The sequence below is a fragment of the Pseudophryne corroboree genome, chromosome 1 (genome assembly GCF_028390025.1).
Source record: "Pseudophryne corroboree isolate aPseCor3 chromosome 1, aPseCor3.hap2, whole genome shotgun sequence".
Classification (NCBI taxonomy): Eukaryota; Metazoa; Chordata; class Amphibia; order Anura; family Myobatrachidae; genus Pseudophryne; species Pseudophryne corroboree.
Window position 1 is genome coordinate 248037413 of NC_086444.1, and position 16313 is coordinate 248053725.

At 45.1% G+C, this 16313-nt stretch overlaps 1 protein-coding gene across 3 annotated transcripts in view; it reads left to right on the top strand.

Moving 5' to 3' along the window:
• Positions 1 to 16313, top strand: part of DMXL1 (Dmx like 1) — a 444894-nt gene that overhangs the window by 421984 nt on the left and 6597 nt on the right. For all 3 annotated transcript variants that reach the window (XM_063964179.1, XM_063964181.1, XM_063964180.1), the window contains 6 exons: positions 7367 to 7427; positions 7687 to 7814; positions 9318 to 9410; positions 9508 to 9599; positions 13341 to 13393; positions 14454 to 14671. In XM_063964179.1, the coding sequence (XP_063820249.1) occupies positions 7367 to 7427; positions 7687 to 7814; positions 9318 to 9410; positions 9508 to 9599; positions 13341 to 13393; positions 14454 to 14671 (645 nt within the window). The remainder of the gene's footprint in view (positions 1 to 7366; positions 7428 to 7686; positions 7815 to 9317; positions 9411 to 9507; positions 9600 to 13340; positions 13394 to 14453; positions 14672 to 16313) is intronic.

Below are 16313 nucleotides of genomic sequence, written 5' to 3' on the forward strand. Positions count from 1 at the left end.
AAACAACACTTCAATCTCTATGGTCTCACTCACATAGAGCAATTTTTATATTGCATGTAGAAAATCAAGGATGATGGAATGGCCTCTACATGCAATATAAAAATTGCTCTATGTGAGTGAGACCATAGAGATTGAAGTGGTGCCACAACTAAAGAAAGCTTTTAGGTCACCTGGTGTGCACTGGCTCCTCCCACTATGACCCTCCTCCAAGCCTCAGTTAGATTTTGTGCCCGGCCGAGGTTGGATGCACACTAGGGGCTCTCCTGAGCTTCTAGAAAGAAAGTATATAATTAGGTTTTTTATTTTACAGTGAGACCTGCTGGCAACAGGCTCACTGCAGCGAGGGACTAAGGGGAGAAGAAGCGAACCTACCTGCTTGCAGCTAGCTTGGGCTTCTTAGGCTACTGGACACCATTAGCTCCAGAGGGATCGACCGCTTGGAACTGGCCTTGGTGTTCGGTCCCGGAGCCGCGCCGCCGTCCCCCTTACAGAGCCAGAAGCAAGAAGAGGTCCGGAAAATCGGCGGCAGAAGACATCAGTCTTCACCAAGGTAGCGCACAGCACTGCAGCTGTGCGCCATTGCTCCTCATACACACTTCACACTCCGGTCACTGAGGGTGCAGGGCGCTAGGGGGGGCGCCCTGAGCAGCAATAAAAACACCTTGGCTGGCAAAAATACCACAATATATAGCCCCAGAGGCTATATATGTGATAATTACCCCTGCCAGAATCCATAAAAAAGCGGGAGAAAAGTCCGCGAAAAAGGGGCGGAGCTATCTCCTTCAGCACACTGGCACCATTTCTCCTTCACAGATCCGCTGGAAGGAAGCTCCCTGGCTCTCCCCTGCAGTCTACACTACAGAAAAGGGTAAAAAAGAGAGGGGGGGCACTAAATTTAGGCGCAGTATATATAACAGCAGCTATAGGGGACATAACTCAGTTAGTCCCTGCATTATATAGCGCTCTGGTGTGTGCTGGCATACTCTCACTCTGTCTCCCCAAAGGGCTTTTGTGGGTCCTGTCCTCTGTTAGAGCATTCCCTGTGTGTGTGCGGTGTGTCGGTACGGCTGTGTCGACATGTTTGATGAGGATAATGATGTGGAGGCGGAGCAGATGCCTATAGAAGGGATGTCACCCCCTGCGGGGCAGACACCTGAGTGGATGGACTTATGGAAGGAATTGCGTGCACGTGTCGACTCCTTACACAAAAAATTTGGCGACATGCCAAATGCGGGACAGCCGGCTTCTCAGCTCGTGCCTGTCCAGGCGTCTCAAAGGCCATTGGGGGCTCTAAAACGCCCGCTACCTCAGATGGCAGACGCGGATGTCGACACGGATACTGACACCAGTGTCGACGACGATGAGTTTAGTCTAATGTCCACTAAGGCCATTCGTTGCATGATTGAAGCAATGAAAGAGGTGTTACAAATTTCTGATATAAACCCAGGTACCACTAAAAAGGGTATTATGTTTGGGGAGAAAAAACTACCCGTAGTTTTTCCCCCATCAGAAGAATTAAATGAAGTGTGTGAAGAAGCGTGGGCTTTCCCTGATAAAAGACTGGTAATCTCTAAGAAGTTACTAATGGCGTTCCCTTTCCCGCCAGAGGATAGGTCACGTTGGGAGACACCCCCTAGGGTGGATAAAGCGCTCACACGTTTGTCTAAAAAGGTGGCACTACCGTCTCCGTATACGGCCGCCCTCAAGGAACCTGCTGATAGAAAGCAGGAGGCGATCCTGAAGTCTGTATATACACTCAGGCATTATACTTAGACCAGCTATTGCGTCAGCATGGATGTGCAGTGCTGCCGCTGCGTGGTCAGATTCCCTGTCAGAAAATATTGACACCCTAGACAGGGACACTATTCTGCTAACCATAGAGCATATAAAAGACTCAGTCTTATACATGAGAGATGCACAGAGGGAGATCTGCCGGCTGGGATCTAAAATAAGTGCATTGTCCATTTCTGCTAGGAGAGGCTTATGGACTCGCCAGTGGACAGGGGATGCAGATTCAAAAAGGCACATGGAAGTTTTGCCTTATAAGGGTGAGGAGTTATTTGGGGATGGTCTCTCGGACCTAGTTTCCACAGCAACTGCTGGGAAGTCAGCATTTTTACCCCATGTTCCCTCACAGCCTAAAAAGGCGCCGTTTTATCAGGTACAGTCCTTTCGGACTCAGAAAAACAGGCGTGGAAAAGGCGGGTCCTTTCTGTCCAGAGGCAGAGGTAGGGGAAAAAGGCTGCAACAAACAGCAGGTTCCCAGGAGCAAAAGTCCTCCCCCGCTTCTTCCAAGTCCGCCGCATGACGGTGGGGCTCCACAGGCGGAGCCAGGTACGGAGGGGGGCCGCCTCAAAAATTTCAGCGATCAGTGGGCTCGCTCACAGGTGGATCCCTGGATCCTGCAAATAGTATCTCAAGGGTACAAACTGGAATTCGAGGCGTCTCCACCCCACCGGTGCCTAAAATCTGCCTTGCCGATTACTCCTTCAAACAGGGAGGCTGTGCTAGCGGCAATTCACAAGCTGTATTCCCAGCAGGTGATAATCAAGGTGCCCCTACTTCAACAAGGACGGGGTTACTATTCCACACTGTTTGTGGTACCGAAACCGGACGGTTTGGTGAGACCCATTTTAAATTTGAAATCCTTGAACACATACATAAAAAAATTCAAGTTCAAGATGGAATCGCTCAGGGCGGTTATTGCAAGCCTGGACGAGGGGGATTACATGGTATCCCTGGACATCAAGGATGCTTACCTGCATGTCCCCATTTACTATCCTCACCAGGAGTACCTCAGATTTGTGGTACAGGATTGCCATTACCAATTCCAGACGCTGCCGTTTGGACTCTCCACGGCACCGAGGGTGTTTACCAAGGTAATGGCGGAAATGATGATACTCCTTCGAAGAAAGGGAGTTTTAATTATCCCGTACTTGGACGATCTCCTAATAAAGGCGAGGTCCAAGGAGCAGTTGTTGGTGGGAGTAGCATTATCTCAGGAGGTGCTACACCAGCACGGTTGGATTCTGAATATTCCAAAATCACAGCTGGTTCCGACGACACGTCTACTGTTCCTGGGTATGATTCTGGATACAGTCCAGAAAAAATTGTTTCTCCCGGAGGAGAAAGCCAAGGAGCTGTCATCTCTAGTCAGAGACCTCCTGAAACCAAAACAGGTCCGGATCGCATCTTCAGATGCATCGCCTAATAACCCTGTCTCCAAGAACCAGGGTGTCTCTGCTGTGGTGGCTGCAGAGTGCTCATCTTCTAGAGGGCCGCAGATTCGGCATACAGGACTGGGTCCTGGTGACCACGGATGCCAGCCTTCGAGGCTGGGGGGCAGTCACACAGGGAAGAAACTTCCAAGGACTATGGTCGAGTCAGGAGACTTCCCTACACATAAATATTCTGGATCTAAGGGCCATTTACAATGCCCTAAGTCAGGCAAAATCCCTGCTTCTACACCAGCCGGTACTGATCCAGTCAGACAACATCACTGCAGTCGCCCATGTAAATCGACAGGGCTGCACAAGAAGCAGGATGGCAATGGCAGAAGCCACAAGGATTCTCCGATGGACGGAAAATCACGTACTGGCACTGTCAGCAGTGTTCATTCCGGGAGTGGACAACTGGGAAGCAGACTTTCTCAGCAGGCACGACCTCCACCCGGGAGAGTGGGGACTTCATCCAGAAGTCTTCACGCTGATTGTAAATCGATGGGAACGGCCACAGGTGGACATGATGGCGTCCCGCCTAAACAAAAAACTAGACACCGTGGGTGTACCAGTCAGTTTATGTGTTCCCTCCTCTGCCTCTCATACCAAGGGTACTGAGAGTAATAAGAAAACGAGGAGTAAGAACAATACTCGTGGTTCCGGATTGGCCAAGACGAGCGTGGTACCCGGAACTTCAAGAGATGATCTCAGAGGACCCATGGCCTCTGCCGCTCAGACAGGACCTGCTGCAGCAGGGGGCCTGTCTGTTCCAAGACTTACCGCGGCTGCGTTTGACGGCATGGCGGTTGAACGCCGGATCCTGAAGGAAAAGGGCATTCCGGAGTAAGTCATTCCTACGCTGATTAAAGCCAGGAAAGATGTAACTGCAAAGCATTATCACCGCATATGGCGGAAATATGTTGCTTGGTGTGAGGCCAAAAAGGCCCCAACAGAGGAATTTCAACTAGGTCGATTTCTGCATTTCCTACAAGCAGGAGTGACTATGGGCCTGAAATTAGGCTCCATTAAGGTACAGATCTCGGCCCTGTCGATTTTCTTCCAGAAAGAACTAGCTTCACTACCTGAAGTTCAGACGTTTGTGAAATGAGTGCTGCATATTCAGCCCCCGTTTGTGCCTCCAGTGGCACCTTGGGATCTCAACGTGGTGAACCAACCTATTGTGGTGCCTGCGGCTACTAGGGACTTGGAGGACTCCAAGTTACTGGACGTAGTCAGGGCCTTGAAAATTTATGTTTCCAGGACGGCTAGAGTCAGGAAAACTGACTCGCTATTTATCCTGTATGCACCCAACAAACTGGGTGCTCCTGCTTCTAAGCAGACTATTGCTCGCTGGATTTGTAGCACAATTCAGCTGGCGCATTCTGCGGCTGGACTGCCGCATCTTAAATCAGTAAAAGCCCATTCCACAAGGAAGGTGGGCTCATCTTGGGCGGCTGCCCGAGGGGTCTCGGCTTTACAACTTTGCCGTGCTGCTACTTGGTCAGGGGCAAACACGTTTGCAAAATTCTACAAATTTGATACCCTGGCTGAGGAGGACCTTGAGTTCTCTCATTCGGTGCTGCAGAGTCGTCCGCACTCTCCCGCCCGTTTGGGAGCTTTGGTATAATCCCCATGGTCCTTTCGGAGTTCCCAGCATCCACTAGGACGTCAGAGAAAATAAGATTTTACTCACCGGTAAATCTATTTCTCGTAGTCCGTAGTGGATGCTGGGCGCCCATCCCAAGTGCGGATTGTCTGCAATACTTGTACATAGTTATTGTTAACTAAAGGGTTATTGTTGAGCCATCTGTTGAGAGGCTCAGTTGTTTTCATACTGTTAAACTGGGTATAGTATCACGAGTTATACGGTGTGATTGGTGTGGCTGGTAAGAGTCTTACCCGGGATTCAAAATCCTTCCTTATTATGTCAGCTCGTCCGGGCACAGTGTCCTAACTGAGGCTTGGAGGAGGGTCATAGTGGGAGGAGCCAGTGCACACCAGGTGACCTAAAAGCTTTCTTTAGTTGTTCCCAGTCTCCTGCGGAGCCGCTATTCCCCATGGTCCTTTCGGAGTTCCCAGCATCCACTACGGACTACGAGAAATAGATTTACCGGTGAGTAAAATCTTATTATTGTTGCAGACCAGAAAAAAAGTATTGCTTTATCCCGTGATTACAATGTTCGTTTCCTGAACTGGTGAAATAGTCGTACAAAGTGAAACTAGTGCAAGGCACACCATTTTCAATTGAGAGTATAATAAAATATACACAAAGATGCCATTGGACAAATTACCTGTTAAAAAAGCAAAATAAAAAAGTTACCAACAGGCCTCAGTAGATATACCTCAGACCATCTACTTCTGCATTGTTTGTAATGGGAGCACACAGCAGCGATGGGTAAACCTGTTTCTCTACTGACCCTGTAGTTTCCAGCAGGCTACATTCAAAGGAAATTTATTATGAATGTGTGTAAAGCCGGGAGGGAATGTCATGGAATCGGCAAAGTCCCGATTATTGTCGTACTTGTACGTGTTCTGTGTAGTACAACTTAATAAGATTGCATAGATGTTACTCAGTGATGATCACATCAAGATGAAGTCAACCTCAATAATTTGTGATCCCAGACCTGGCCCTATACCCTTACCCTGCCCAATTCCGCACATAGGTATGTACTAACTGCAAGCCATTGTAGCATGTCTGCAGACGATATCATCGGAAGCACATCAAGACTGTCACCTATCCCATGTTAGATGAAGCACTTAAGCGTCTAGTTCAGAACCAGAACTGTGTATCGCCCGTGACACTCCCATAACGAGCCCATCAGACTGTGCACATTCGTGTATCTGAATTGGCATTGACCAGAAATGCCCAGTGCATTTCTGAGGCTGTACGTCTCCATAGTTACTGCATTACACTGTGGTGCGCATGCACTTTGCGACTATTTAGCTGCCTAGAAGCATAAGCAGTTGAAAAACATTGTTCATTTGCATGAATATCAGCATTGCGTCCGGCTCAGATTCAGACCCTAGGTATCACACAGATTTTAGACGCAGACTGTGCTGTATTGTGGGTCAGATCTATCAGCACGTGGGCTTACAGAGACAGGGCCTTCCCCAAGCATTGCAGTTAGTGGACACCTGGAGTATTGGCTGACACAAATTGGCTTACATAGGCTGAAAATAGGGAGCATGAGAAAATGTGACCATGGCCCTCATTCCGAGATGTTCGTAGCTGTGCTAAATTTAGCACAGCTACGATCATTCACACTGACATGCGGGGGGACACCCAGCACAAGGCTAGTCCGCCCCACATGTCAGTGCCGGCCCCCTCCCCGCAGAAGTGCAAAGGCATCGCACAGCGGCGATGCCTTTGCACTTCAAGAGTAGCTCTCGACCAGCGCAGCTTTAGCGTGCTGGCCGGGAGCTACTCATCGCTCCCCGGCCCGCAGCGGCTGCATATGACGTCACGCAGCCGCTGCGGGCCGCTCCCCGCACAGTCCAGGCCGCGCCCACGAAGCGGCAGCCACACGCCGCCGTTCCGCCCCCTCCCGCCCAGCGACTGCCTCTGCCTGTCAATCAGGCGGAGGCGATCGCAGCCCAGCTACGGCCTTCGGCCGTCTGGCATGTGCAGTGGGTACCCGTTCACTCGGCTGCGATAAAAAGCAGCGAGCGAACGGGTCAGAATGACCCCCCCATCCACGCAATCTTCATACATGTTCTACGCACCCCTATTACACTCCAAGCTGTATTCCATTTAAAATGAGTTTAACCTATTGCATTATGTATTGCAGACTAATATACAGGTACTTCCAAAAATAAGCCATAATTGCAATGGCAGAGAACATAGCATTTACTCTGTAGACAAAAGAATAACCTGTTTTCCAAATGGTTCTAGGTATGAAGGGGAGAAAGCCCTCTAAAGAAGGGGCTAAAAGCACAGTGCCTCCATTTGTACACATAAGCAAATATTGCAGTATCATGCCTGTAGGAGGTATGGCATATATAGGTCAGACACTTAAAATACAGTGGCAACGATGAAAGCTACACATGACATAAATATCAATATTTTATCAGTTTTGTGGGATGTTCTTTTCAGTCTATGCTCATAATGCAAAGTGACATTTACATCATTTTTGTTGTGTTTCTTACAGCTAATAAAGAAAACAATCAAAGATGTCCGAAGGATGGCATCCCATCCAACCCTCCCCTACTGTGAGTTACTATCTGTGTGAATAAAATGGTCCTGGTATAATGCTGGAGTAGTGCAATACAGGAGCCTATTCTAATATTTAAATCTGCTCCGTTAAATATTTGTGTAACAGTAACTTTGTTGCAAAGTAAGTGAGATATATTCGCTTATATGTATAGAAGTGGACCCCTTGTTATGCTACTGTTAAACAGAATGAATAGTATTTTACATTCAGTAGAGTTACTGGTGACTAATACTTTTTAATGTGGTCTGTTTGTATAGATCTTACTGGAGCTCAAGATGGCAGTGTAAGGATGTTTGAGTGGGGTCATGCACAGCAGATAACATGCTTCCGGACAGGTGGGAATTCCAGAGTAACACGGATTAAGTTTAACCACCAGGGAAATAAGGTACATATTTATTATGCATTAATCAGAAAATAAAAAATATGATAACATGTTATATATACCCTTATAGCATAAAATCTAAAAGCATTGACATGACAGTGGCTTGGATGCTTTTACATAGGACAATACACTGAATCTGGTCATTGGCGTAAGACTGCGACCTCTTCCACTTTTCTGTCCCAGACTTTCTCTCTTTTCTTTTTGCTGTGATGCTTACCTTCTGCCTTTTCCAACTTTGGGCCGGATGTAATGAAGTCCAGGTTAGCCGGAGGGGCGGGTTCCTGGCTGAATTCAGACGTTTTTGCCTTGTACATGATTGCCTCTTTAAAAAAAGTCAGAGTTCGGCCGGGAGCCCGCACCTCCAGCCACTCGGACTTCATTACATTCGGCCCTTTATGTCCTGTCCAATAATTTCAGACTTAGGAATAATATCGTACTACCCTAATTGTAACAGATAATTTACTTACTATCAATTTGTCTATTAGTGAATGACACATTTGTATCTACCGTATGATCACCTGTTGTGTCACTTTTTATATGCCAGTTGGGGTGGAGAATGTGTTCCAGGTTAAGAATAAATATAATATAATGACATCTCTTGTTGCAAAGTAGTGTATGACCATTTTGTTTCTATAATACAACTTTGCAAAGGTGTCTATTCTGTACTCCTAACCCTGAATGGAATATCATGACAGCCCTATGTGTTGTAAATGTTAAGATTCATGAGTCTACCATCAGCAAATGACTGAGCAAGGATCTTACACATTACTCTGGAGTTCTGTGGTCAATATAGGCACAAATCCTGCATAATTACAACAGTCTTATATCGTAGAGTTCTGAGATCAATCTTTCCATTCTATCTTTTCTGAATATTTTTATTGTTATGGCACTTACTGTATACTGAGTGTACTATATAAAGGGGTCGGTATCGGTATCCTGGCACCTAGCATACCGACGCTGTGATCCTGACCGCCGGAACGCCGTCAGCGGAGCGAGTGCAAGAGAGTCCCTTCCAGGCTCACTGCGCTCGTCACGCAGTGCTATTTATTCTCCCTCCGGGGATGTCGTGGACACCCCAAGAGGGAGAATAGTTGTCGGTATCACGGCGGTCGGGAACCTGGCTACAGTATACTGAGCGTCGGAATCCCGACAGCCGGGATATCGAATGCATCCTATATAAAGTATGTGACATATCAAGGATGTGTTCACTATTATTGCCTATTTATTTCCAGGCCACTATTGTGATTGTCACATTGTAAACTAGCATTTATAGAGGAATTGCATTTATAATATGTCAGTGAGTGGTTATAGCTCTAATTGTGTTTACCTTATATTTGTAAAACTTTGTAAGCAGGGGGATGGTTAAATTGTGTTTTTAACAACAATGATGTGACTATACAGTAACTTAGTATTATTTGGTAAAATTCAAAACACGATCACATCTGTGTACGGCCTGTGTAAATGTTACTTTGTCTCATAACATTCCCACTGGTTTGTTCTTAATAGTTTGGAATTGTTGATGCCGATGGGTTTATCAGTCTGTATCAGACCAACTGGAAATACATTGCTGCTAATGGAAGTCCTGCCAAACCATACTTGGTAAGGAATCTTTCTGTATTTGTTTTGGTGCATGTACTTTCATCTCTCACAGAAATGTTGTACAGTTTTCCCTTCATTTTTTTTCTTTACAATGCAGACGTGGCAGTGCCATAACAAAACTGCCAACGACTTTGTTTTCATCAGTTCCTCTTCCTTGATCGGAACAGCAGGACAGTCCAATGATAATAGGTAAGTGATGCACTGTGCCCAGATTAATTCTACATATGGCAAAACAATCTGACTCACAACTGATAGGAAGTTGTAAAGCTCCAATCAGCAGCAGTAGTAACACCTTACCTACTCTGTACACAGGTACTGTGGTAATATTATGGTAGGACTGATAAGAGAAGTCTTTTCATACTACAGGCGATCCAGGGTTCATGCAAGGCATTATGTCATATGTAGGCCAATCCCCCTTCTGAAGCCATAATACCTAAACGTTGCTAGTTGAGGGTTGTAGATAACTACTACTTTTGAGGTGGCTTCCTCTATGATATCGCCCCATGTGTTGCTGATGCTAGGTGTCTCTCTGGATGGTCTACAGTTGACATACTGTAGGCTTCATCTTTAGTATCCAAGCATTCTGGTAGGTTGGGTTTGTAATAAACCTATCAATCACCAATAAAGCTGTTAACTGCATTTTTGTTGTAGAGAATTGTTTCTCTAACCAGACCCCATGGTGTCGCCATCAGATCACTTTGTTTATCACAAAGGAGCAGAATGAAATGCTTAATATTGATTCAATAGTGATTTCATCGATTTGTGCTCCTTGGAAAAAATCTGCAAACATATACTCTGATGCCGTGACTTGATAAGGGTGAAAATCATTACTGTAGATTAATTAAGATGCGAACATAGTAGACAGTACAGTTAGCATGATCACCAAGCAACCAGAAATGTTAATGCAACCATAAAAGAAGACCAAGGATTTAGCATTCTGGTTGTTCGGAGGACATGCATCAGAGAACACTGCTCATTCTGGTCAGCTGGTGACTTCACACCCTGAAAGACCAAGATGACTTGTGAATTAAAACCCCTAGCTAACTACACTTTGGGGGATATCCAGTTAGCTGCTGTAATTAAACGCTGCTAATGGATTCGCCAGGGAGTATCCTATTAGCTTTGATTCCGGCGCGCTTATCCCTCAATACCAACATTTATCGGGGATGATGAGGCGCACTAAGCATAATCCCTGAAAATCAGTCCTCAGAAACGTGATAACACATGGGTCCGGGAACTTATCCCATGTGTTATTGCCTGAAAAAGGGAATTTTTCAGCCATTGGCCTATTATCACAATATACTATAAGTCCTTCTTTTTCGGATGAAAACTTAACAGAGCTAATGGGAGATGGCCTTTATTAGCAAAAATGTTCTGCACCATAAACTGTGGTTCTTCTAAGTAGAAATCATACAAGAAATAATTGGCGAGATGTACAGCAATAGTGTCAGAGTCCGGCAATCTCAGATGCTATTACATCTCTCCTCATGTCTTACAAACTTAATCACGAGGGGTACTTTGAACTTTGAATTCAGGTTGCAGACATGCCATAGCATTTCCTGTATTCCTGTTTTAGCAGTGGTTCACTATGACCACATTTATGTACATACGAAGCCAAAGCATTTTGTTAATCCCAATGATGGTTTTAAGTGGGAAATTACCACTGCTACCCTAGTATAGCAGTGGGGGGCTAGTGCAGAGCAAATATTGTGTGGAAAGCAGGGCTGGAATTCTGTCTGTGGCTGAGCAGCTAATTTTAAGTGGTTTGTAACCCTATAATATTATCCTAATACTTTTTTACATACAGTCTCAGGACTGTTAAACATTCTTGAGAAAAGCCATTCTGAAACATTTCCTGGCTGTTTATCTGACTAGTACTTCCTGCTGTTACACCTTCAGACGTTACATAAATTGACTGTGATGTTGTCCAAGTTTCTCTAAGATTAATGTAATCTGAGCTTTCCTAGCCAATAAGCGGCTGTCCTGGAAAGCTGGTAACCTTTCTACCGTATGATGGCAGTGGTGTGCTCAATGCCCCCACACCAGTACATGGGTTGTCCAGTTTTCATTGATCCTTGTGAATGCTACTCACATGCGTATGCAGTCATTACATCGACATGGGCAAAATGAAACCTCGGTTGTAATGTCAACAGTCCATTTTAGTGTTGGTTAGGGTTAAAGTTACAATCACCTGAAAACACCATATTGCTGTGCCGGCTCACTATTCTCTAAATTTAATAAATCGACATAACATTTGATAAGTCGACATAACGTCCACATTTTGTACCACCACCCTTATATAATTTTACTTAATGCATATAAAGAGTTGACCAGAATTAACTATTGGTGTTCAGATATCTGTTAATGTGTAGGTAACAGGTGCCGCACCTTAATCACTGAATTACATAACATTCTTATACTGAAATATAATATTCAGTGCTGTTCATCTTAATACAAGCTTAACTTTAAAGTTCTGGAATTAAAATATGTGGCTTTTGTAAATGGCTTAGACAGTCCTCTTCATCGAGCCAAAACAACCTTTACTTGAGCATCCTGTTTTGACAGGTTAACAGTGGAAAAACTAGATGCTCACAAAGGGACTTAACTTCATCACTGGCATATTTTTTAATCACCGTTATAGATCCCCTGTACAAATTGACCCCCACATCCAGCCTTTGATCCCCCATGTAGCATTATACTACCCCATTTGCCACAAATCCCTGTGTGACATTATCCCCCCCCCCTTCCTCAGTGGCCATAGATCCCCCTATTTACCCTCCACCTCCCATCTATGCACCAATGCAGAGAAGTAGCAGTAGGGACAACGATATAGTGCTCAATAGGGCTGTTTGAACTCCAGGTTGCCAATGGCATGGCTTCTGGGGGGCACCTATGCCGCAGCTCAGCCCCTTCATGGAAGTGAGTCTTGGACATGCAGTGCAACCATATCAGAGAGAGCCCATCTGTCTGCAGTCGCATCCCATGTGACCACGTCTGACAAGTAGTTAAGATGCTCACTCCTTCGCATCGGCAGCATATGTGTCTGGCTTATGCCACCTGTCCTGATTACAAGTGCAAGAGAACGCCTCCTAGCAGGCATATATCTGTGTTTATGTGTGAAATGGAACCTTAGTCCGCTTATGCAGGGGTTAGTGACTCCAATCTTCAAGTACCCAGGATATCTGTCTGAGAAAACAAGTGGGATAATTACTGATGTAGCAATATAGATAATTAACTCACCTATGCATGATTCTAGAAATCCTGCGTGAGGATTGGAGTTGAGAATCCCTGTGTTGTGTAATATGCCCATGTGTTCTGAACCTAAGTCCCTGTAGCGATCAAAGATGTGAGTTTCCATGTTCACTATATTCAAAGTACATAACAGAAAGACGCAATATTCGCAAGCGTTTAGACAGTCATGCTAGTTGCCATAGTAATTGGATAGCCGTATCAAATGTGCAATTTATGGCAGGTAATGCTGTAGTTAAAATGCATTGAAAATCTATATACAGGTCAGTGGGGTGTATCCAATTACCTGCGGCACTACGGGTTTTTTCCGAACTTTTTTATCACCTTATCCAGTTGGGTCCCGTAATACACCATTTTTTTGCGCGAAAAATACATAGGTCCCGCAAAAAGCAGCGGACCTATGCATTTTTGCGGCACTTATTGCGGGTCTACAGGGTACTTTTTGAGGATTAATCATAATCCCCGATAAGTGCCGGCATCAGGGGGCAGAGCACCCCGCTCGGGGCTAATTGGATAGCTCCTGGTGTATCAGTTTGTCACGGTAAATTGCTGCAGCTAATTGGATAACCCCCCAATGTTACAAAAACGTATTGCACTGTGACTAACTAGATTTTAAAAAGGAAGCTGATCAGTGTATAATCATACATTTGCTTTTTTATTTTTCTTTCCTTCATGTTCCAGAAATATCTGTTTGTGGGATACCTTGGTAACGCCTGCAAATAGTTTAGTTCATGGTAAGTAATTTATTTTTATTTTTAAATCCTTTAATATAAAATGATCTATTACACACTAAACAGATGTATCCACATACACCTATCCTCAAATGACTCCAAACTGCCCGATATATTGTGCCGCAGATTTTTTTACTTAGCTGCGCCAAAACAAGTACCTAGCACACTATTTGCTAACAAAGATATAACATTGAGGAAAAAATAGCACAATGCAGGAAAAAGTGTCTAAGACGGCCCTCACCATGCAACGGTAGACCAATTCCTGTGACACAAAAAAACCTTGTTACTTTTTTCCCTCATTCTTGCGTCTTAGTTCACAGAGTGCAGAGAGATAACATGTGCAGAGAGAGATTTGGGTGGGGTGTGTTCAAACTGAAATCTAAATTGCAGTGTAAAAATAAAGCAGCCAGTATTTACCCTGCACAGAAACAAAATAACCCAACCAAATCTAACACTCTCTGCAAATGTTATATCTGCCCCACCTGCAGTGCACATGGTTTTGCCGATTAGTTAACAAATTTGCTGCTGCGATCAGGTCTGAATTAGGCCCTTAGTGCACTCTGTGAACTAAGACGCAAGAATGAGGGGGAAAAGTAACAAGGTTGAAGAAAGTCACATTCAGGTCTGTTTCGAGCGACCCTCACCATGCATAATTAATGTTTAATCTGTAATTTACACCAGTTTGTTTGCAACAAAAAACCTAATATACTGCTTGTGAACCAAGTAATAAGACTGCTTTGAGTAGCATTTCACACCTGTCGATGCACCGGTGTTATGGGGTCCACATACTTTGTTACCACTATGGGCGATATTCAAATGATATATCACGCCCAGTCTCCTTTCTAAAGTGAACCCAGTTATCGCGCCCATAGTAATCCGGTTTAGCTGTGTAAAGGGTTAGGGCTCCTCACTGATACCACGTCCGTCAGCAGAAACAGAATGGGTGTGGAAGGGGGTGGAAAGAATTGAATACAGCCTTTCTTAATTTGTACTGCATAACTTTACACATATACCAGCATATGATTCAAATTATTGTGTAATTATTTTTCTGCTTAATTTGCAGCTTTCGTGTGCCATGATAGTGGCGCAACGGTCATTACTTATGCACCAAAATGTCAGCTTTTAATATCAGGAGGCAGAAAAGGATTCACTTGCCTGTTCGACTTGCGCCAGAGGCAACAAAGACACCTTTTCCAGAGCCATGATTCTGCGGTCAAGGCCATTGCCGTAGACACAACAGAAGAATATTTTATTACTGGATCTGCAGAAGGCAATATTAAGGTACTGCATTGAATACTAACCACTACATGGGCCAAATGATATACAGTATGGGGGGTGTAGTATGGTATGCCGGGCTCCCGGCAACCAGCATACTGGCGCCGGGAGCCCGACCGCCGGCATACCGACAGCGTGGCGAGCGCAGAGAACCCCCTTGCGGGCACGGTGGTGCGCTATGCGCGCCACACTATTTTATTCTCCCTCCAGGGGGGTCGTGGACCCCCACGAGGGAGAATACCTGTCGGTATGCCGGGTGTCGGGATTCCGGCGCCGGTAAACTGTGCGCCGGGATCCCGACATTCGGCATACTGAAGACCACCCAGTATGGGAGGGGGGGAAGAGTACTGTGTTAGCATCGCAAATTTTATTTTGCAGAAAATACAGGCTAATATCTCGATTTTAGCCCAATGGTTATTATCAGGTTATCAGAGCACTTTTTTTTTTGTGCCGAAAAATGTCATGTTTCGGGGCAAAAACACACATGATCCAAGATCATTTTTGTGAAAAAAAAAAATTGTTTATAAGGGCTGGTTATCGGGGATTTTGCTAATCTCCGATAAGTGCCGCCTTGTCAGGGCTAACTAGATAGCCTCCAAGGGATACATTAGCTACAGCAAATTACCATAGCTAATTGGATACATATATACATATATATATATATATATATATATATATATATATATATATATGTGTGTGTAATACACAGTTATAAAAGTGGATTTTTTATTTATTTATTTATTTTTGCATCTTCTGTTTTTAATGTCTTAATAGAAGCTGTCATGTTTCGGAATGCACATTGTGGGTCATGTCTCTAGGAGATCAATATGGCAGCTTCCAAAAATATTATTGATCCAGTAAACATTCTGAGAAATAAATACCACTGCACATAGTAACTGATTGAACATATATAGGCATTCAAATAAAAAAAACGCAAAGTTCCCTGTTTAATACTTGAATGAAAATAAATTGTATTTCTCTAGCATCCATAAGGGATATTGGGGAGACTTAGTACGATGGGGTATAGAAGGGGTCCAAAGGAGCCGGTGCACTTAAAATGTATTCACTGGGTGTGCTGGCTCCTCCCTTCTATGCCCCCTCCCACAGGCAGTTTAGAAAAAAGTGCCCTCAGGAGAGGATGCACATCTCTGAGCTCCAGAGAGATTTCTTCAATTTCTTTTTCATGTTTATTATTTTCGGTATGCTGTTTGGGGGCGGTCACCGGACTTACGAGTTGCAGAGCTGCTTCCCTGCTGCAGGACCACCATCCTGAGGGGTTGTTCAGCGGGGCACTGCGCCTTGGCTGTCACAGCCGCAGCACGCCGTGCATCCCTAACGCTGCCTGAAGGTGACATCGGTGGTGAGTACAAACTGGGGCCCCGCTAGGGCCATCCCTTGGTTCACTGTGCGGCTGACCACGGGGGGTCCCGCTGTAGACTGGCACAAAACCGCTTAGACTAGCACTGGTTGTGATGTTTTTAAGCTAAAAGGAGGCTTTGCCAGTATAATATATCACTGTAGCTCCGGCGCCATTGGAGGGGGCGGAGTTATCTCAGCAGGACCAGAGGAATTTTGGCGCCTTCCTCTGCTTACTGCTGCCATATACAGTACACACAGCGCTTCCTGACTCCTCAGCCACGCTGGATAT